Source organism: Morchella sextelata (genome assembly GCF_020137385.1).
Source record: "Morchella sextelata strain SCLS chromosome Unknown scls_1, whole genome shotgun sequence".
In the NCBI taxonomy this organism is placed as follows: domain Eukaryota; kingdom Fungi; phylum Ascomycota; class Pezizomycetes; order Pezizales; family Morchellaceae; genus Morchella; species Morchella sextelata.
In genome coordinates, this window is record NW_025408616.1 from 461,617 (window position 1) to 483,234 (window position 21,618).

Sequence of the window (21,618 nt, forward strand, 5' to 3'; positions counted from 1 at the left end):
TTTCATATATATGTAGAACGCCGCCGCAGGAAGGGGGTTGAAATGGAGGAGAATAATAATAATAATAAGAAGCCAATTACAAACCTTTAGCCATACAGCCCCATTTCCTCCTCACTTTTTGCCCCTTTATGCATTGTCCTTTTTTTCCCTCCCCTAGAAGCCTCCTGTAGATGGGGCTTTTTTTTTTTTCATATAAAGAAAACGAAAGAAATGTCAATTTGTCGCAAGCGTGTTTATGATAAGAGGTCGGAGACATTCATTGGCATCTCATCGATTTGTGTACCTGGAGACAGTGTTAGCGGTTAAAGCCATTGGGGGCGAAAGGGGGAGTGGGGTAGGCCTACTGTAATAAAGTTCGATATCGCGGAGGATCCTGACGTCCTCGCTGGTAACGAAGTTGATAGCGACACTACATTCTGTTAGCAACTCCACTACATAAACAACCCTAACCCGCAGGGGAAAAAAAAAGCAACATACCCCTTGCGCCCAAATCTACCACTTCGGCCAATCCTGTGAATGTAGTTCTCACGGTTATTTGGCAAATCGTAGTTGATGACCAGCGAGACCTGCTGGACATCGATACCTCTCGCCCAGACATCTGTCGAGATAAGTACCCTGCTGTTTCCGGTCCTAAACTCCTCCATGATGCTATCACGCTCCTTCTGCAGCATCTCCCCATGCATGCTTGAGACCGTGAAGTTGGCCTCCCTCATCTTATCCGCCAACCAATCGACCTTCTTCCTGGTGTTGCAGAAGATGACGGCCTGGGTGATAGTCAGAGTGTCGTACAGATCACACAGAGTGTCAAACTTCCAGTCCTCCTTGTCAACAGCAATGAAGTACTGCTTCAAGCCGTCGAGGGTCAGCTCGTCACGCTTGACAAGGATGTGCACGGGGTCCGTCATGAACTTCCGCGTCATATCAAGAACGTCGTACGGCAGGGTGGCCGACACAACGACAACCTGCGTGCTCGGGGGAAGATAGCGGTATACGTCATAGATCTGCTCGCGGAAACCCATGTTGAGGAGCTCGTCGGCCTCGTCGAGAACGAGCATCTTGATATGGCGCGTGCGAAGACACTTGCGGCGGATCATGTCTGCGACTCGCCCGGGAGTGCCAGATACGACGTGTGGGCCGCGCTCGAGCGCTTGGATGTCCATCCCGATGCTAGTTCCGCCTATGCAGGCGTGGCATTGCGCGTTCATGTATTCTCCAAGAGCCATGATGACGGATTGGATCTGGGTTGCAAGTTCGCGGGTGGGGGAAAGAACGAGCGCTATTCCGATCAGTCAGTAGGGGGGAACAATGTTTATGCACTGCCAAGACTGGGGTGACGAACCTTGTGCCTCGAGCACGGCGGTGTCGATGACCTGGAGGATGGAAATGGAGAACGTAGCGGTTTTACCGGTACCGGATTGTGCCTGCGCGATCGTATCACGACCTTTGCAGATCTGGACGATGGCACGCGATTGCACAGCGGAAGGGGATTCATAACCGTATGCATAGATTCCACGAAGAAGGGCCTCTGTGCACCAATGTCAGCACGGAGAAGCACACACTGTACGAGAAAGAAGCCGTACCCTTCAGTTGCATAGACTCGACTGGAGATCGGATGTGTTAGTATTCATGAATTGGAGTTGGAAAGGCAAGGTTCAGGGCACATACAGGTAGGCGCGCTGTTTGAATTGTTAGCACAAGCAGGACACGCGCAGTGGCGAGCAGGCAGTAGGTAGGGGAATTACACAGTGATCTCCGTAGAGGTCGTGAACTCGAGCCTGGTAGCATCCTCCTTCCTGTTGTTGTTTCTAGCTTCAGCCATGGTTTGCAATGATTGAAGGGATTGTATTGGTGGTGGTTGTTGTAGTAGTAGTAGAAGTTGTAGTTAAGATTGCAAGGTCGGGTGTTGAAGATGGTTACAATGAGGATTCGTGACAGAACGAGAAAGGCTGAAGTGAGAATCACGAGACAGGCAGGGTAATTGATACACTAGCTTAGGGTGGCTCATGCCGAGAGTTACGCATATGCTCAGTATCGCTGGGCATAGCCTTGTTAGTTCCCCTCCCCCGCCATGGTGCTCTGTGTGGACTACTTCCTCTCCCGTGTGACTCCTCTATCGAATCCCCATCCACATCTCTCTGCTGCTGCTATTCACCCAGTACACCTCCAACCAACGCAGCTACACCCAGCCCCCCAACCTCATCTTCTACCTCACTCGCCTCTGCCATCACAGACCCGCACGCACATACGTACATATAATCAACTGCTACAATTACCTACAAGCTAGCTACACTATTGCACGGTCCAACAGCTACAATACTATCAACAACATGAATCCCTTCTACTCTACCTTATCCACTCTCCGAGAGTATCTCTCAACCCCCTCCAACGCCTCAACGTTCACCAAGACCGGCCAGGTCACCCCCGAAGAGTTCGTCGCCGCCGGCGACTACCTCGTCTACAAGTTCCCCACCTGGTCCTGGGCCCCAGCGGACGCAGCCAAACGTGTCACGCATCTCCCCGACGATAAACAGTATCTCGTTCTCCGCAACGCGCCCTGTCACAGCCGTGTCGACGACAGCTTCTCATCGTGGAACCCGGGCGAAGCAAAGGACGGAGAGGACGAGTGGGAGGATAACGCACCTACATTCGCTACCACCACTGATCCTAACGGGGAAGCTCCCGAGGTGGCAAAAGTAAAGACGGTAGACGAGGCCGGGGAGGAGGAAGAGGAGGAGGACGAAGACGACATCCCCGATGAAGAGGAGGATGATGATGAGGCAATCATCAAAGAGGCCCCGAAGGCTAGAGCAGGAGGCAGAGGTGTTAAGGCGTGAGTACACCATCTGTTTGTTTATGCCCCCCCCCCGTTAAGGAGCTCCCTTGGAGCTGTATAGCCGAGGGAAAGAGCTCTAGATAGCTAGCTCTAGCTATCTGAGACATGCCTACCCCCCACTTTCAAGCTATGATAGCTTAGTTAACCCCCACCCTCCTATAGACCTCTCCGCACGTACAACCTGTACATTACCTACTCCGTCTACTACCGCGTCCCACGCTTTTACCTCTCCGGCTATGACGGTTCCACCCGCATGCCCCTCAACCCCCCTACCGTCATGTTCGAAGACATCGCGCCCGACTATCGCGAGAAGACCGTGACGATCGAGGAGTTCCCGCCCATGGATGGCAGTGTGCAGATGGCGAGCGTGCATCCATGCCGTCATGCTGAGGTCATGAAGCGCATCTTTGAAAGCATGGCCCGAAGACGCGAACGCGAAGAGTGGGAGGAGGTTCCTGCAGCGGGCGAGACCGAGGAGCAGGAGAGCGCTGATGATGGAGGCCTCAGGGTGGACCAGTACTTGGTGGTCTTTGTGAAGGTGATTGCTGGAGTTGTGCCCGGGGTTGAATTGGACTATACGATGGGTATCTAGAGAATCTAGATAGAGTTTCTCTCATGTTTTCATCCTTTCCTCTTCATTTTTTCCCTGTCTTTTTTGTCTTCCTGGTTGGTTTGGTGTAGTCGGTGTACAACTGCTTTTCTCTGGTGATGGAGACTCTTCTTCTTCTTCCTCTTCCCTTTCTAGGCTTCTCATGGGGTTTCTTCATTGTTCCCTTTTACTATTCGTACTCCTATTACTATTCTTGCTTGAGTTTATGTACTTCATATTGTGCCCCCCCCCCCCCCCAAGGTGATCTCTGTCTGCGTGTTTCTCTTAAACTTTTCTCACATAGCGAGGCTTTCTTCTCCGTTATAATCTTTCTCCTACATCTCTCTGCTTTTGTACTTCTTTCTTGTTGTATTGGTAGCTGCTGGACGTAGAGGATATATGTGCTTTGTTCGCATACCTGCATCCGAGTGATAGAGGCCTGATGTACAAACCAGACAGAGCACCTGCTGCTCCAGCCAGTGCCAGCCAGCCAGCCTTCTTCCTTCCTTCCCTCCTTCCTCGTGACATGCCATCATCGTCAGCATAGGGCAGGGTTGCCGTGATCCCTGACTCCGTATCAGCGGCTCAACAACCATTTGCCTTGCCTTGCCTTGCCGCCAAACTGCTGCAGGGCGAGATCAATCACCCCAAACCCCTCCACACCACACCACCCCACACCCCACCACCAAACCCGCCCCAAAATGTCATTACCACGCGCCCTCCTCCTGCGGCACCACCCCCTCCGCCCCCGCCCACCCGCGCACCTACTACTGCAGCGCCGCCGCCACCTCGCAACCGCCCCGCCGCCGCCGCCACCGCCACCGCCAAGCAAGAAGAAGACCGACAATGAAGAAGAGCCCTTCACAGAGCTCGACTCGAGCCTCGCGGGGGGGGGCAAGGAGCGCGACGCCGCGCCCCCGCGCCTCGCCCGCCCCATCGGCCTCGACCACCCGCCGCGCCCCGACGAGAACACGGGCATCGACACGCGCACGTGGGCCGAGCGCCGCGACGACTTCCGCAATTGGGATAAGCACCTTGAGAAGCGGGCCAAGATGTTTCTCTTCCCCCCCCCCTCTCTGCCCTCCCCCCCTCTCTGCCCTCCCCCCCTCTCTGCCCTCCCCCCCCCCCAGATGGCTAACAGGAGAAATTGCGGAGCACAGGACAAAGCAGATCTTCAAGCCCTACTTCCGCGACTTCTCGCGCCTCTCCGCAACGCACAAGGGCAAGTCCTTCACCGCGCCGCCCCTCCTCTTCCGCGCCGACAAGGCCCTCTTCTTCCCCAACCTCGTCGGCCGCACGCTGCAGCACCCCAGCGACCCGCTGCAGAGCACCACCGAAGTGCTGGAAGGGCATGTCAGCGTCGTGAGCGTGTTCAGCAGCGCGTGGGCCGAGGCGCAGGTGCGCACCTTCACCGCGGGCCTCGAGGAGGGGCCGGTGCAGAGGGTGGATGTCAATGTGGAGACGAACCCGCTGAAGGCGTGGCTGGTGAGGGTGTTTGTGCCCAGGATCCGCGCGGGCGTGGGGGAGGGGGCGTGGGGGAGGTATTTTTTGGTGCAGAGGGGGCTGGAGGAGGAGGTGCGGGAGAGGATGGCGTATGTGAATGAGAAGGTGGGGTATGTGTATCTTGTGGACTGGGACTGCCGGATCCGGTGGGCGGGGTCCGGGAGGGCGGGGGAGGAGGAGAGGGCGGCGTTGCGGAGGGGGGTGGCCAAGTTGGGGGAGGATTGGAGGCGGTTGGAGGGGGAGAGGGAGGCGGCGAGGGTGGAGAGGGAGAGGAGGGAGGGGGAGAAGAGGAGGGTGCAGGAGGAGATGGATGAGATCTGAGGGGAAAAGAGGGGGGGGGGGGGTGTGTGTGCGTGTTCTGTAGATAATTAGTAGCTGTTTTAGACGTAAATATCATTTCGAGGTTTCCGCTCATGTTTGTTCTGTACGAATATTTGATATTTTCGTATTATGAGACATCTAGAGCACGCGTGTGGCCCAACAAAGAGAAATAAGACCCGCAGCTGATGCCGAGATCTGAGCTAATCAGGCGAGTGAGTTTTGGTGAGGGATCTTATCTTTTTCACTCTGGCCGCCGAAGGATCATTGACACCACGATACGGTAACAAAAAGCAATCATCATATAGATGCTTTTACTAGTAGTTTTTGCAACTTTCATCATCGCCCGTGCAATGCTTGTATGGGGGGGGGAATAAAAGTTTCAATAAACTAAAAGCCTCTATTGATCTTTATTGATCTTTCCTAAATGTGCGTGCCCACCTCATAATAAGACCTCGCCGGTGCTACAAGGTCCATAACTGGGGGGGAATCCTGTGTTGTAGATATGCAGTTATTATAGTTAAATGATAGCTGTCTGGCGGTCCGTGAATGATAGTCTCCTCTAGAACACACCTGCAAGTGATTAGGATATTGATTCCTACGGCTCCAAGTCATGTACACAGTAGCAAAAACAACAGTAATAGCAACAGCAAAACAAGCGCCAGTGCAAGAAAAAAAAAAAGGAAACCCAGACAGAAAGGAAAAGGAAATACACTTGCAAGCAACTCAAAGCAGATTCAAACAAAGTCCCTAAGTAACCCCCGCGGGGGGGGGGGAGGGAAGACTACACAATCCAATCCAATCCGCCAACGCAAAAGCTCGCACCCAACGAAAAGCAAAAACACCCGCCAAACAGCACCACACTACCGAAACCACAACACGCCCAAAAAGCACACCGTGATCAGCGCCGCCAAGATGACACTATCCCTCTTCTTCCTCGTATTAATCTTGGCCACAATCGTATTAATCCCCGGCACCTTACTCGCGCTATTCGCAATGCGCCTATTGATATTCTGCAGCATCTGGCGCTGGCCCATAAAGTCCTCATTGACCGCATACGCCTGGCTGAGCACGCCGTCGGCCACACTGTGGCTGCGGTCGATTCGCTCTCTCTCATCCAGCATGTAGTCGGCCTCGGAGCGGCCCTCCTCGATGCGGCTCGCCGAGCGGAAGGCCGAGATGTCGTCGCGCACGGTAGAGAGCAGGTTTGCGCGGCCGCGGGCCTCGGCGATGGTGGCCTTGAGGCGGGCGTGCTCGCGGCGGTGGTCGGCGAGCGTGCTGCGGTGCAGCGAGAGGTTCTGCAGCTTGGTGGCGCTGGAGGTGAGGGCGGACTCGGAGTCGAGGAGGCGCGAGAGCGAGGCGACGGTGGTGTCGCGCTGTGGCGGGTTAGTGGGGGGTGCGGGGTGCAGGGGAGGTGGGTGGGTGGTGGTTGGGGGTGTGCATTACCTTGGACAGGATGTCCTGGAGCTTGCGCTCGGTTTGGAGCTCTTCTTCGGTGGGCTTTGCGGGCGGGGAGGAGGCGAAGGCGGAGTATGTGTGGAAGAGGCTCTCGGTCTGCGCGGGGGGGGGGGGGGGGGGGGTTAGCGGGGGAGGTTCGGGGCTTGCTCGGGGAGGTTCCTTCCTACCTGTGACTCTAGGGAGCGGGCTTGCTGCCGGAGCTGGGCCCAGCTGCTTGCGGTGGGGACGGCCATGGCGAGAGTGAGCGTGGGTGAGCGAGCGAGCGAGTGAGTGAGTGAGTGAGTGAGGGGGGAGATATATCGGGGGGAGATGGATCGTGAGAGCAGAGGTTCTGGGTATCGTGAGGGTTGGTGTTTGAGCGTTGCGTGAAGCCTTACCCGTTGCGCGGCCTGGAAATGGAAATGGTGGGCTGCGTGTGTACATACCTGTGGCGGTGTGGCGGTGCGGATGGGGCGGGTTAGGGTTGGCTTATCGATAGCGGGACAGGGACAGGAACAGGAACTTGGAAGTGCTTGTATTGGAGGGAGAGGTCTTTTCTGGGGGGCCTCGCCATGGATACATGGATACACATGCAAGTCCTTAGCCGCAGAAAGTGCATGAAGCCATTCAATGATATGCTCTATCGATGATCATTCGGCCATGACCATTATCTCTGGCAAGATACAAACCCGAGTGATATACCATGCCGCACCATCCTGACCCTCTTGCAAGCACATAGGTGGATCCAGCCATGATGCGTGTAGGATGAACATTCAGGTCGACGCACGCACAGTACACACGTATTCGTTGCCCCAGGTCAAAGGCACCAAAAGAAATGCAAGTGCGGGGGGTTGCGATGGCCTGGTGGGAAGGAGTCAGTCTAAGCCTGCTCGTATACCACGTGCACTCGTTCACTTCGACATTACGAAAGTCATTCAACATGGGGCCGTCGCCCGAACCCCCCCCCCCCCCCGGTATCGATAAATATATGCATATGTATATCGACAAAGCAGTGCCCATATCGGAGGGCACGTAAGTCTTTTGTTACGCAGAATGACTGCACATTTTTTTTAAAAGACCCTTCTGGTGGTTCCGACCACTCTTATGTCTGTTGGGGGAGGGGCATCTTAGGTCACTGCCATATAGGTATTCATATATTACCGCTAACAATTTGAAGAGTGACCACAATATATACATAATCCAAATGATACGTCGAATGGCCTGTGCAAACCAAACCAGCAGTCGTCTTGAAAGTAGAATCCCACGGGTTCGTGCAGCGGGCTAGCTCTAGTTTGAAAGCGCTATCACCAGTCTTGCGCACAATCACCCGTTCACTCACCATCACTCGACCCCCTCTTCCATCACCAACACCACCAAAGAAAGAAGAACAACCCACCAAAGCCCATCAAACCTCCTACATCCCAAGACCACCGCCCAACACAAACCACGATGCCCCTCCTCACCACCCTCCTCACCACCCTCTCCGCAACCCTCCTCACCCTCCTCTTCCTCCTCCTCCTCCCACACCTCGCGACCCTCCTCCCCCCGTCCACCCTCCTCACCATCCTCCACGCCGCCTGCCTCCTCCTGGCGGCCGCCCTCGCCGCCCTCCTGCTCCGCACGCTGCTCCTCATCCCCGTCAACGCCGTCCACGCAACGTCCCACTGGTGGTACTTCCGCAACGTCTACTTCCCGCGGTACCGCGGGCGGGCGCTGGCCGCGGCGGCGCTGGGCGGGTGGGTGCTGTTTGCGATGGCGGGGATGGAGTGGGATTTGTTCTTGGTGGTGGCTGCGCATTGGGGTGCGTTGGTGGCGGCGTGTGTTAGTGCGGAGGAGATGAAGGCGGGGGGCGAGTGGGTGGTGGCGCATTGGGGGGTGTGTGTGGGGGTGCTGGGGGTGGTGGGGTTGGTGGTGGTGTTTTAGGGGGACTATGGAGGGGGATTGGGTGATAGAGGAGGGGGTTAAAAGCAATGGAGAGAGGATAGTCATAGAGGTGGTTTGGTTCTGTTGCGTTTGTTGATCATGTCTAACTAGCATACATACATAGACTCTCAGTCTCTAGCGATAGAGGCGGTAATGATTATGGACCGTGTGCTTTTCTGGAGTTCTTATGATACTCTAGCTGATGACGTGCTTTTGCAGAGAGTGACTCTTTAGTACTGTGAATATCACTAGATAGGTAATAATAGACGTACGCACAGTATCATTCTTTAAAATCTTCAACGTATAAGCTCCGATATCGACGGCGGTTAATTGGTACCGGTGCTGGTGGGAGAGAGTTTAGCAAACCCATCCATCTGTTTATTTAAATTGACCAAAACGCATCATGATATAACTGAGGGGCCAGTATATCACGGATGGAGTAGGATTCCGCACCAAACTGGCATCAAGGTTCGTCACCTCAGCAGCCAATCACAGTATATCACTCGCTGGCCCAACCTGTGAGTGTGAGAGTTTGTGATCATGAAATCTACATACCTCCGGATAGACTTTTGCCTGCTTTGATCATAATCTTCCCCGCATTCTGAAACCCCCCCCAATCCAAGCGTTCCAGATATATTGTTCTCCCCGACATGAAATGCCTACCACACCCATGAAACTGTCAAAGAGGGACGCCTCCCCCAGCCAATCACGCCTTACCTTCCCGATTGGCCGATCACGAGACCTATGATATCCTGCTATGATCTCATGAGTGCTCTTCATCTCACAAGCCCTCCTCCGAGTTGCTTGATTACTCTCGATCGGAAAAGCGACAAAAAAAAAAAAAAAAAAGATCGAAACACAACCCCCCCCCATGCAACTCGCACCTTCTCCTCTCCGCCCTCCGCTGCGCGGCTACACAGCGACAATTGCTCCGGACCTTCCGGACCGCATGCAGTAGAATACATTGCCACCACCACCGGCTCCGCTGTTTTGCTGCTCCCACACACTCAGAATCTTACTGAGTGCAATTGTTGGGAAGAGGAGCAAGAGAGAAAAAAAAAAAAAAAAAAGAGGCGCCCAATTCTATTATCCACACTCTTCTGGCTCACGGCAGACCCTGCATCTCAGCTATATTTTCTATATTTAGCCCCCCCCCCGCTCCTACTCCCTCCACAAAAGGCAGGGTTAGGGTCGGTCTCCACAATCCCGGCCCGCGTAGGCTGGGGACCGCTTCGCAACACGTACATTTCAAAGGGCAGCTGCCCTTTGCTTTGCTCGGATGCCCCTGAAGACCGGACTGAATCTTTCCCATCCAGAATCAAGTTTTCCACATACATCATTTTACCGACCGAGCCATACCATACATAATACCAACAAGCTTCCCTTCCCCCCCAAAAAAAACTAAAACCTACAAAAAAAAAAAAGAAAGAAAGAACGAAACGAACAAATATAACCCAACAACAGCAGATTAGAATTTATACATCTTAATAATGTCTATCCAGGACCGCACCACGGAGTTCCACGCCCTGACAACGTCGGCGAGCAAGAAGCTGAGTAGGAATAATCCGAGCTCTGCGCATGCGCGGTTACTCAGCAACGGCAAGGGAGAGGAGAAACCACGGCGGCAGGGAGGAAGAGGGGAGTTTGCGAGGAGGGCCATGGATATTGGGAGGGCGATTACAGACACCATGGGGAAGTTGGAGAGGTTGGCGATGTGTATGTTTTATTCCCCCCCCACGTTGCTGTTCCTGTTGTTTCAATCATAATGTTTTTTTTTTTTTTTTTTTGGCGGTTGTGGTGATGATGCCGGAAATAAACGAGGCTATTGCAGAATTGAAGAACGACCTAGACTGACATGCAAAAACAGTGGCCAAACGCAAAGCCCTCTTCGACGATAAGCCCGTAGAGATCGCCGAACTCACCTATGTCATCAAGCAAGACCTCTCGTCCATCAACGCCCAAATCTCCTCCCTGCAAGCCCTCACCCGCTCAAAGTCCATAAACGGCAAATCCGAAGAAGGCGAGCACTCCAAGAACGTCGTCGTCATGCTCCAGGGCAAGCTCGCCGACGTCTCGGTCGGCTTCAAGGAGGTGCTCGAAGTGCGCACCAAGAACATCCAAGCCTCGCGCCACCGCACCGACCAGTTCGTCTCGAACGTGCGCTCCAACTCCGCAGATCGTAGGAACACCCCCCGAACCCCTGCTTCTGCCCCCCTCCCGTCCTCCTCGTCCAGTATGGGCTTCTCGTCTTCATCCGCTTATCATCCTGCCACAGCAAACAACATGCCGTCCTACCACTCGCCGCTCTACGCCACGCCCTCGAGCACGCCGCGGCCGGCGACGCAGCCCGACCTGCTCTCGCTCGACCCGACGCCGGCCGCGGCGTCCGCGATGAATGCGCAGCAGCTGGCGCTCATGGAGGAGGGGTCCGCGGCGAATTCGTACATCTCGGCGAGGTCGGAGGCGATCGAGGCGATTGAGAAGACGATCACGGAGCTGGGCGGTATCTTTAGTCAGTTGGCGCAGATGGTGGGCGAGCAGAGCGAGATGATCCAGAGGATTGACCATGAGACGGAGGATGTGGTGGCCAACGTGGAGGGTGGGCAGCGGGAGCTGTTGAAATACTGGGCGAGGGTTAGTAGTAATCGGTGGTTGGTGGTTAAGATGTTTGGGGGTATGTTTCTTTCTTTTTTCTTTTCTTTCTGTGCCGCTAGGTCTGGGTCTGGTGTCTGGGGCTCGGGTGAGCTAGATAGCTGGCTGGTTTGATCCCTCCCGCCCACCCACCCCCACATTAATGGTTTTTTTGGTAATGATAGTTGCTGACACAAATACGTATTTTTAGTTTTGATGATATTCTTCCTCTTATGGGTCTTGATAAGCTAGGTCTTTCAAGCCCAAAATGTTAATTTCTTGATCCTTTATTTGTTTATTTTTATTCTCGGAGCATTTACCTCTTCGTATTAACACAACCTCTTCATTTTTTTCTCTTTTTTTCTGGACTGTTTACATAAATTCTTCTTTACTCATCTTTTTTTTTTTTATTATTCACTTCATTCTTATGCTTCTTCTTCTTTCTCTTGCGTTGACTAAAACGATGCCGGTTTCTTCCTCTTTTTATTGCTTGTTTTAATATAAACCATTGTACTGGTTTTTCTGTTTCTGTTTCGGCGTTTTCTAGAAAAGAAAAAAACTAGGGTTTCTTTTTTTTGTGTTTTTTTTTGTATGTCTATGTCCTTCCTTTTATGGTCATGTACTAAGGATATGGTATGAGATGTGGGTTGCATGCAGCTGGCTCTGTCTGTCTGTCTTGGGAAGATCTGATCGGATCTGTTATGCATGTGGGATGCGGTTAATGATGGGAGGGCGGGGCGGTAGGAGTAAAATAATCTATCATAGTTATACTTATATTTATGGTCTTGTTCCTGGCTAGATAGATAGGTGTGCTCGTTTGGTATCGCTATGTGTAGTATATGGCGGGGTTGGGGTGTCTTGTACATACGCTCGTCTTTTTCAACCCTTTCCGGATGGACGGAGAGCTTATATGAGCTAGGTTTATCCAGCTAGCTGCATAGTATCCGTATATGCCCGGCGGGGGGTAAATGACGGAGACGCTGATCTAGTCGATGGTGGACCACCGCCCCCTGCGCTTCACGCCTGTCTAGCTGTGGCGGAATCGATCAAGCTAGCCGCCGATATATGCCGCTCATAGTCCACGTTATGGTTCTTTGGCTAGCTAGCCAGCTAGGTGCATGTCCCACGCTGGAAGTTGGTATTTGGGCGCCCCTCGCCGCCTTCAAGAGCTGTGGTGGTGGTGGTGGTGGTGGGAGTGTGGTGGGATGTGATGTTGGTATTTAATGCTGAAAGCAGCTCCAGCTATATAGGAGAAGTAGACTTTGGGGCTGTTTGCTGGCCAGGTCAATTCACCTGGCTGCGAAGAGCTGGCCGCCGGCTACTAAGGAGAGGTTTAATTAATCAAACCACCTATAGATGATGACGGATGAGCAGGGGCGAGTGTTGCTTTTTATATATATATATATAGATTCTGAGCTTACTGATGTTGTATGGTTGTGTTACACCGTCGCGAGTTATGTACTGTATGGAGAAGCCTGATCGATGGATACATGTATGCATACAGCGAAAGCTTGCTATAACGGTACGCTCGGGACCGGAATTTGGTACCGTTAGAGAGAGATTACCCTTATATAAGAGGTGATTGGTGCTGAAATCCGGGCAAAAAAGGACCGAGAAGTGCTACCGTTATCATAGAGAGATTACCCTTGTAGAAGGTACCGTTATAGCAAGCCTTCGCTGTATCTTGGTTTTCCTGAATTAACGGTCTGTCCCGAATGGCTAGCTCTTGGTAAAATACTAAACAAGCGGGATACCTCTGATTTCACGTTCCCTAAATTGACGGCCCGGCCCGGCCCGTTGAGGAACGTTGAGTTGACTGAATTCCTGAATGGACTAGAGCACACACACATACCCTGCAGGCATAGAGCTTGGGTTTAGCTCTTCGATACTTTCAGGCTTGTGAAATGTAGGCATATACTCATGGTTCAGGATCTTGGTCGGGTGATGGAAATAGGGAGGGACCTCAATTGATCGGCTGGATCGATCATAGGATATCACTCGCGATGAGGTTGTCGTCCCGTTTTCTTAATATTAGTCGATTCTCATTAGTTTTTAAAAAGATTTCGCCGTAGATTAAGACTTTGAAGAGATGAATATGAATATTGACTCTTTAGATAGTTATCGCTAGCTATATATTTTTGTAATATTAACACTAAAGTAATATTCTGGGCGAGCCGCGCGCGCGGGTACGTATATATATATACCGTTGCAGTCATTTCGAAATAGATTCACCATTATCCCTTCCTCTGCAGTTGATTCCAGACAGTGTGGCGTGTGGGGTTCTTGTGGCTCTCTGTGGAAGACAGTATTTTTTTTGGCCATTGTGAAGTTCTTCCGGCCGCCGAGAACCCGGGGCGGATCCGGACTCTTTTCGGTGTTTTGTTCTCTGTTAGTTTTTGCACTACACTTGGGTGAATGGCGGGAAGGTTAAAGGAGCTCGACCCGTCGCTTGTAGGCGCGGAAGCGCCAAGTTAAAGTGAAGTTCTTGGCTACAGTGTGCGGGTCCCTAGTCTATTATATCATATCGTTATATAGTGATTCATTCATGATCACTAATCACAGCAATGGCACTATCGTGACCACACATACATATAGTTATAATCTCCATATCTAAACATGTTCTTACAGATAAATAAGTAATGTTTGATTGTAAATACGCTCACCTAGGCTCAATTAGGGCACCAGTGTAAAAGACCGCGGTTTATTCTTCGCGAGTGATATTTTGTGATCCACACAAGTCGAGGTCATCTCGTAATCCTTCCTATCCTTCATCACAACTCTTACAAAGCAGAAAACAAACCGAGTCCTCTCACCAGTGGCATAGCTCACCAGTTAAGGGACCCGATTTGATGTCTTAGATTCGAAGATCGACCTCGACCTCCGGTGCGATACACGTATGCAATATTTCAAGGTCTGGTCATGATCAGCTGAAGTGCTACTACGATGCACCAATGGTTGGTATATATATGTGGTCAAGTCAAATTGCTAGAGCGTGACTCTTCTCTCTCTGTGTTGTTTTACCCCGAGTATATAGAGGTTTAAGATTCATAATATAACTATACATCTTATTTCAAGCCCATCTGAAGTTCTCTTTGATGTCTATGCAGCCTCAAAAAGCCATACATGATCGATATCGCTGGTAGAAGTACAGCAGTTACCAACATCAGCACATCTCTGAGGCTCCTTTTTATATGGTTAAGAAGTATCCTAGGTAACGACAATCACTGCTAGTAACGAACCCTGCCATTATTTCGAAGTCCTGCTTTCACAGAGAATTCCAAAGAGATCTAGAGTGAACATGAGAATGTCTGTAATTATCCTTTAAGCTGTCGCGATACTGCCCACAAAAAAAAAAAGCAAATTTGGTGTGGCTTTACTAACAGATCTCGTTATCTCTCTTATCAAATAATAGATCTCTCATACAAATGTAATTCCTCTGTTATAGGGGGGTCGGCATCGACAGCTTAAGGGATAATTATGTGCCAGTGTCATGATCATATTTGATGATTATGAGTTGCAACCCTCCCAGAACGCAGAAACATCAGCACCATGGTATCAAGCTACTATAAATCTTAAGGATTCGCTAACGAGTCCCCACCTGGGAGCCAGAGGGGTTGAACGCTCTCAGCTCCGGTACAGAGTCGGTGAGTACCGCAAAACCTCGAGAAATTCGCTAGCTCCGTCCAGGGATTATCTCTCGAGTGATTGGTTGGATGGCATCGGTCTACATCAGATGTTAGTAATTTTGATCTCTCGGAGCTAGCGAATCACTGAACCATCCAATCCACGTTCACAGTTATTGCTTTAGTACTATTGACTTCTCAGTTTACGCTAGCCTGAGAGATATCGCCGGCTCAATACCACTGGCGATGTGAGAAGTGATGGATACCAGTATACCCCGCTCCCTTGAGCACACTTTCTGTCATCACGTCGGTCACACCGCTCTGTTAATCGGTGCCGAGCACTACAGATTCTCTCTGTTAGTCAAGTGAGCCAAGATAGTTCCCCCTAGATTCCTCTCTCCACACCTCCCTCGCAGTCTTACACAGAGAACAGCTAGTAAGCTATACACCGTCACCAAGTTATAAGGGAAAAGAGAGGAAGTACTGTAGAATAGATATCAATCAATGGCCTGGGGAGTTGATAAAATATCTTCAACACAAGCTTAAGTGTTTGAAGTGAGTAGCTTCGAGCCAGAGATTTTCATGATGATTTAGGAGTTCGAGGAACTAGCTATAGAGCTGATTGTGCGACGTTGGACTTGTTCTATTTGTGACTAAAGCTCATGGCTAACGTATAAAATTGGCGGTATTGTAGTTACGCGTACGTTAAATTGACTTCTTAGAGGACCAGAGGAAATAGGAAGGGAGGTATTTACTTACATGAAGTTACGTAGAATACCTAGCGTGACCATGTATCACCAGGACCGGCCATATATCGTGAGGCATATTGTGTTTATCCTCAACTCTAAGATTATGGTGCATCCTGAGATTCAAGGGTCCCGGGAATTCCCTGATCACGCTCATCATGCATCCCATAGTTTTTCCGATACTTGCATGTGTTTTTGGTAATTTCAGCTGGTCTGTAATAAATTCACTTGTTACTGCAAACTCAGAATCCCAATCCCATGACCTCAAATCCTGTATTATTTGCACTTCCATAATCGCCTTGCTTTACTGCGTGCATTGGTATGGTGTCATTCCACGAAATCGCTGGTCACACTCCACATGCCCTTGACAACACAAACCACTGAAAACTAAATTAGTCGCTTGCGTAAGAACCTTTGACAGCGGTATCCGGTAAGCTGTTTTATGTGAAGGATGGTTCTCCGAGATGGATATACCACTTAAGTTCAGTTTAGCCAAGGTACATACTTTTTTGATGAGAATCTAAGCTTCCTTGGCTCTGCCATAGCCCCGCTGTGTTCAGTATGCTCGTCTCCTATTGTTACGTATGTCCTTATCAATCAAATCACAAGCACTATTGCTTACGTATGTCTCCTCATAATTGATGTCATTGATCGTCAAAAAGCCTTAAGTCCGGGCCGGATTTGGTATCTGAATAGGAGCCACAGATAGATATGTATTGGAGATAGAGAGGGTCGACGAGGCTGTGGAGGTGCTCGGACAGAAGTATAAAGACATATACCACGATTGGTAAAAAAAATTGGAAAATAATGTGTAGAGTATACTGTTGCTCTGCCAAGCGTTATATTTTCATATTTCGGCGTGGGGGCTTGTACAATTGTGGAAGCAAGAGAAAATACCTCTCGCCGCGAATAAGAATAAAGACCAATAAGAGGGTCTTCCGAAAAACTTGCAGGCACGATTATTGAGGGAGTAGCCACAGCGCTAGGTTCGGTATTGTATCATTTGCTTTGTGGCTGTATACAATTGCTCAGATATTGCTTAGATATTGCTGTAGGCTTTTATATATTCAAGGAGTTCAAGTTAATTCCTTGCCAAAACCAAAGTAATTTGAGCCTATGAGTACTCCAAGGTAATGATATATATTTGGATTTCGCATTTTCCTAATGATGTTTAAGGATAAAATAATCCCCAGTATAAACATATAGTTCCTATATTTGATTGTATATTGGGATATAATTGCCATACTATAATAATGGCCTTTATATTTGATGAGCAATCTCGTTTGACAAATTCTCCGATAGACTTGACTAATTGAAAATGATTGAACCCTCAGGTTCACACTTGAGTAAATTTCTTTGTTTTTGAAGTGCATGTGATTGCACACACAGTGTTTCTAGAAATCCACTTACAAGTTAAGTAGATGACGTCTCCCTACGATGCACATAGATGCGCGCGAGTAACTCCCTAAAAAGAGAAAGGAAAAAACAATATCATCCAGCGATCATCCAACGGCTGCAGTCAAAGAAGGCATAAGAAAGCATTCGAATCAGAATTGTGAATTTCAACAGGGTATAGAATAGCGATAGGTTTCTGGTTCTATATTAGCATGTACATGTACATACATATTTAAAGAATTGAGTAAACTTATTGGCCAAGGCCATGCTTTCCTTCCTTTTTTGCATTGCTTTTAGCGCCCTTAAAGTTCTCAGATTCAAATATTTATATGATCATGGCTATGCTAATATCAGTGATGTCTTCTGGTTCGCTCCTCTACTGAGTCGGGAATCTCAACGTACGTACCGAAATCGAGGATCTCTATTTCTAGAAATCCTGATTTGATCGTCTAAAATACGTACATACATGTAGATCATAAAGTTTCCTCTTGGGAGCATTTATTGTCGAATGTCGGCCGAACCTTAAGTGCGTACGCGTGTGGGGGTATGGTTGATCCCATGCTGCATGCCACAGGGAGGAGTGATGTCTCATGATGCGGACATAACTCGGCCGAAAAAAAATAATACCAGAAGGCTGTAAGGTACGCATGGAGAGTCTTGTCTTGGAATGGACGCGTTATTGTTGGGAACTTTATGTCTTTAGGTGAAAATTTGCGATCTTGTTTCAGGTACGTTGGAGATTCTGCGAGCCTATCCGCTTCGACCCGGGTGATATGCGCAGTATGTGGGCATATCTATCACACAACTGACCGCTATGCGCAAGAAATTCCTAATGACTTTTTAAATGTTTATTTGATCGTTTATGTCATTCTAGAGATTGACTACGATCATCAAGTTAGCTTTGTAGGTACATAGTCTCTGGTGAAGTTTATGACAGAAGTACCTGCGTTACCATTTGAATCAATTTGGAATGGAATATCCAAATATCGAACCGGACTTAGAGTTGGCCATGACAGAGACGTGTAAAGTCCGAAACATTTTTGATTGGCTGGGCACATGTTGCAAATCTCTCACAGTTTCTCAAATCCACAAGAGGATGGTGCCATTGTGAGCTTTCTAATAACCTTCGCAACTGAATAAAATATTCGTGCCCGGATTGAGCACACTGCCTTTGCCACGTTAGGGATTATTGTTACTTTTTGCCCCCCAACTAACTATGTAGAGACAAGCCTGGTTGCAACGTGTACATATGCCTTTATCGGCTCCGCGTGTGTCTAGACCTTTGAGGGGGCACGGCGGCTCAGAGGTACATCTATGAAACCCGCAATACCCCATATTCGAGCCAGAACAGCGAAATAGTATGTTTCTGAACTCCCGCTGGTAGATAGACATGCCTGCATTTGTAAAAATGGACAGAATAAGGATGTTAACGACCGTAGTGCATTGGGGTCTGTCCCAAAGCTTAACCAAAGTACATGCAGAGGACATTTTCGTCTCCAGTGAACTCTCAAACATAGCCGCCTTCAAGCAATTTGACGTTGCAAAGACTACTTTGGTCACTTGCCGCCAAGTTTGCCCAAGAGGGCATTGCTCAAGATTTGCCTACCACGGCGGACATATCGCATGTAGACGGGTTTCTTCAACAATGGAGTGGCGATCCTATCCGGAAGAAATGCACATACGCGTGCGCTTTGCAGGCTGCGGTCTTCCCCCATCTGCTAGGTGGCCGCACGGCTTGCTGATTTTATGATGATGGGCGTTAGGCGGTGGCCCGCAGTGGTGCCAGACCGATCTTTTACAAGACCTTTTTTGTGAGACTTTTCATGCTGAAGCTAGTGGCGCTTGATGGAATTGGTGTATAAAACCAACATCTCTCTCATGAGCTGTGGTCCTTTTAAAGTTTGCAGTTGCAAGCAGCTCTCCCAAAGCTACATAAGTTACCTAGTTACCCCTGAGCGCTAACCACGCTCAGCTCTCTCAGCATCGAACCATTGTATCACAACTATCACACACGACCCCGCTATCTTCCATAAATCGCGGCACAGTAACCAAAAATCTTTTCATCTTGCTCTTTGAATCCTCAAACATCATATGGCCATGCCTTCATATCAATTGCTTCCGGACGATGTCCTCTTCCTGATCCTCGAGGCTGATTGCAACATCAACGGAAAGTCTACATTGTCCAAATGGCGGCTCGTCAACAGCATCTACAGCAGGTTTGCCTCGGGACTTCTTTTCAAGACGCAATCCATCACCTTCGGATGTAATATAAATAGCAAAAACACGCTTTCAAAATCAGTTGAATCCCTGCGCTTCCTAGACGCGAATCCAGGAATTACACAAATGATTAGGAAATTGACTTTGAGGGGATTTATCTCAACTGGAGACGACTTTACTGAAGTGTAAGTTTAAGGTCAACCAGTAGATGGGGTTCGATTAAGTTCTGACATGTTTAGACCCGCTCTTCTGAGAAGTGTTCTTAGTAAGATGGAAAGGCTTGACTATCTCAATTGGGATCTGACTGTGGAAGGATCTCGGCTCACGAGCGAGAATTGCGTCCAAGAAGAAGTACAGGCACACACGCGACTACAACCTGAAGGTTTCTGGCTATCTCGGCCTAAGACCATCGTTGAGCTTTACAAAAACGTGGCCGCGCTCCCAAATCTCAAGAGGCTATGTTTGAATATGCCATGGTGGGAAGCTGCGATCCTTAAGCCTCTGAATACAAAGGCCGAGGTACATTTGCAAGCACCAGGTGCTGGGATCTATGAATGGGAACCAGAAACTGTGATAAGGAAGGATAATGTTTTCGGCCCATTAGCATCTTTGGATATCACTATTCAAGAGTATAATGGCAACAGCTATGTCCACGCACTTCTTGAGAAATCTCAGAACACCCTTAGACACTTGGCTTTCCGTTCGACTAATGGTCTCGATTACCCCGAAAAGTATGAAAACTTGACTTTTCCGAAACTCGACACCTTAGTTTGGGAGGTCTACAACCCAAACACATTCGACAGAAAAAATACGGGTTTAAATAGTTCGTCCCAGAACTCCCTATCAACTTTTCGCAATGGCAAGAGGTTTCTTGGCGCATTTCTCGAACGTCACCCCGGAATCCGATCTGTTAAAATTGTTTTCAAGCATTCCCTGTTTCCTGGAAACGTTCTTGAATGTGCTGCCATCAATTCTTGTGCGAGACCGTTTATTGATGCCTTAAAACAATTGCCCAAACTCGAGTTTCTTCAGTTTGTTGGGCTTCCAGTATCGTGGGAATTTGCGATATCAATTGCGAAACAGCACCCCCAGCTTCAAGGTCTCTGGCTACCAATAATGTTAGAGTCGCTCGAAGAACCCTTTTTGTACACGCCTTCGACACAAAAGGCAAGACCTTACGTGAACGAATTACGGGAATTGATTTCTTTCACACCACAACTTAAGCTCCTCTGTTTGAATACGAAGAAAACATGGCAATTCGAACTTTCAGATGCAGTTTCAACGGTAGCAAAAAGCTCGGGAACATTGGACGTAGCTATCGTTACTTGGGCTAGCCAAACAAAGTCATGGTATAGATTTGATTCTAATCTAGTTTGGGGCGACCGGATATCCAAACGGTTAGCGCAGTATTCTGCATCTATGCCGGTGTCGAATCTTCAATTCTGGCCACGACTCCCGAGGCCGAGTGGCGAGTGGCTTGATAACCCAGATTGGAATTATTCGGAGGAATTTATGAGTGGCTTGAGAGATGGTAAGTGCTATCGTATTTTCGGGAAAGATTTTTTGGGGGGTCAATCAGTATCTGACTATTTTTTTTTTCTTCCACAGATGCTATTGGAAATTCTATTTTCGATATTTCAAGGACATATCAGGAAAATCGGTTTCTTTCAATAACTCAAATTTGAGCGCGAGGGCATTTCGTTTCCAACTATTCTCGGTATTAGAGTTTCCTCTTCTAAAGCCCTACACATACATACATAGACACCATGCCGTGCCTGGCTCGAAATATTTCCTTCCACAATTTCTTGGTTATTTCTTTATCAATCATTTTACCCCCTCCATTTCTTTTGTCTTTATTTGAATTAAATATGTATATTATGAGTATGTTCAAAATGTTATATAGCTATAATATGTGTACATGTATGTACCAAGAAGTTTATTTCAGAACTAGAACATTGCTCTTGCGCTCATTGTGTAATATGTTTGCATAAACCAAAGCGAAAACTTACATGCTATTTGTATCATACGGGTGATTACATGAAGTACATGTAGCTTTACTAAACAGTACTCATGGTGAAGCAGTACTGTCGTGCTACCACCATCACTTAATTATTCATCCACAGGGGTCTCTTGAAACACATGTATATGTGGTCACAAGGCAAACATTCTCCTTGACTGCCATGGACGGCAAGTTATTGATCTTCTCCGTGTATCCCTGCTTTATGAAAACCCTAGAACCCACCAACACATACATTTTCATTGCCTCTCAAATACCCAAGTAGTAGAGTACTAAAATTTTGCATACATATATGTATCTCAATGAGGAAGGATGTTCCTCGCCGGTATGATGACTACCGGTATGTATCTCAATTGGTCACTAATCACACCACGACCCCTAGTTAG

At 49.1% G+C, this 21,618-nt stretch overlaps 7 protein-coding genes across 7 annotated transcripts; 5 read left to right on the forward strand and 2 right to left on the reverse strand.

Moving 5' to 3' along the window:
- Window positions 1-233: 233 nt before the first annotated feature.
- On the reverse strand, window positions 234-1,819 carry H6S33_000118 (uncharacterized protein; the record flags this gene model as incomplete). The annotated part of the gene is made up of 7 exons (XM_044831460.1): window positions 234-283; window positions 345-409; window positions 478-1,276; window positions 1,340-1,525; window positions 1,581-1,601; window positions 1,666-1,676; window positions 1,743-1,819. 7 exons carry the CDS (start codon window positions 1,817-1,819, stop codon window positions 234-236), a joined length of 1,209 nt encoding a protein of 402 aa, XP_044699677.1.
- Window positions 1,820-2,327: 508 nt separating this feature from the next.
- Window positions 2,328-3,425, forward strand: H6S33_000119 (uncharacterized protein; the record flags this gene model as incomplete). Its single annotated transcript, XM_044831461.1, has 2 exons — window positions 2,328-2,830; window positions 2,996-3,425. 2 exons carry the CDS (start codon window positions 2,328-2,330, stop codon window positions 3,423-3,425), a joined length of 933 nt encoding a protein of 310 aa, XP_044699678.1.
- A 698-nt stretch (window positions 3,426-4,123) lies between these two features.
- Window positions 4,124-5,246, forward strand: H6S33_000120 (uncharacterized protein; the record flags this gene model as incomplete). The annotated part of the gene is made up of 2 exons (XM_044831463.1): window positions 4,124-4,476; window positions 4,583-5,246. 2 exons carry the CDS (start codon window positions 4,124-4,126, stop codon window positions 5,244-5,246), a joined length of 1,017 nt encoding a protein of 338 aa, XP_044699679.1.
- An 860-nt stretch (window positions 5,247-6,106) lies between these two features.
- Window positions 6,107-6,934, reverse strand: H6S33_000121 (uncharacterized protein; the record flags this gene model as incomplete). Its single annotated transcript, XM_044831464.1, has 3 exons — window positions 6,107-6,619; window positions 6,690-6,797; window positions 6,869-6,934. The coding sequence occupies 3 exons, from the start codon at window positions 6,932-6,934 to the stop codon at window positions 6,107-6,109; spliced, it is 687 nt and encodes a 228-aa protein (XP_044699680.1).
- A 1,195-nt stretch (window positions 6,935-8,129) lies between these two features.
- Window positions 8,130-8,603, forward strand: H6S33_000122 (uncharacterized protein; the record flags this gene model as incomplete). The annotated part of the gene is made up of 1 exon (XM_044831465.1): window positions 8,130-8,603. One exon carries the CDS (start codon window positions 8,130-8,132, stop codon window positions 8,601-8,603), a length of 474 nt encoding a protein of 157 aa, XP_044699681.1.
- Window positions 8,604-10,093: 1,490 nt separating this feature from the next.
- Window positions 10,094-11,451, forward strand: H6S33_000123 (uncharacterized protein; the record flags this gene model as incomplete). Its single annotated transcript, XM_044831466.1, has 3 exons — window positions 10,094-10,319; window positions 10,471-11,237; window positions 11,446-11,451. 3 exons carry the CDS (start codon window positions 10,094-10,096, stop codon window positions 11,449-11,451), a joined length of 999 nt encoding a protein of 332 aa, XP_044699682.1.
- Window positions 11,452-19,095: 7,644 nt separating this feature from the next.
- On the forward strand, window positions 19,096-20,900 carry H6S33_000124 (uncharacterized protein; the record flags this gene model as incomplete). Its single annotated transcript, XM_044831467.1, has 3 exons — window positions 19,096-19,400; window positions 19,455-20,746; window positions 20,824-20,900. The coding sequence occupies 3 exons, from the start codon at window positions 19,096-19,098 to the stop codon at window positions 20,898-20,900; spliced, it is 1,674 nt and encodes a 557-aa protein (XP_044699683.1).
- Window positions 20,901-21,618: the final 718 nt, after the last annotated feature.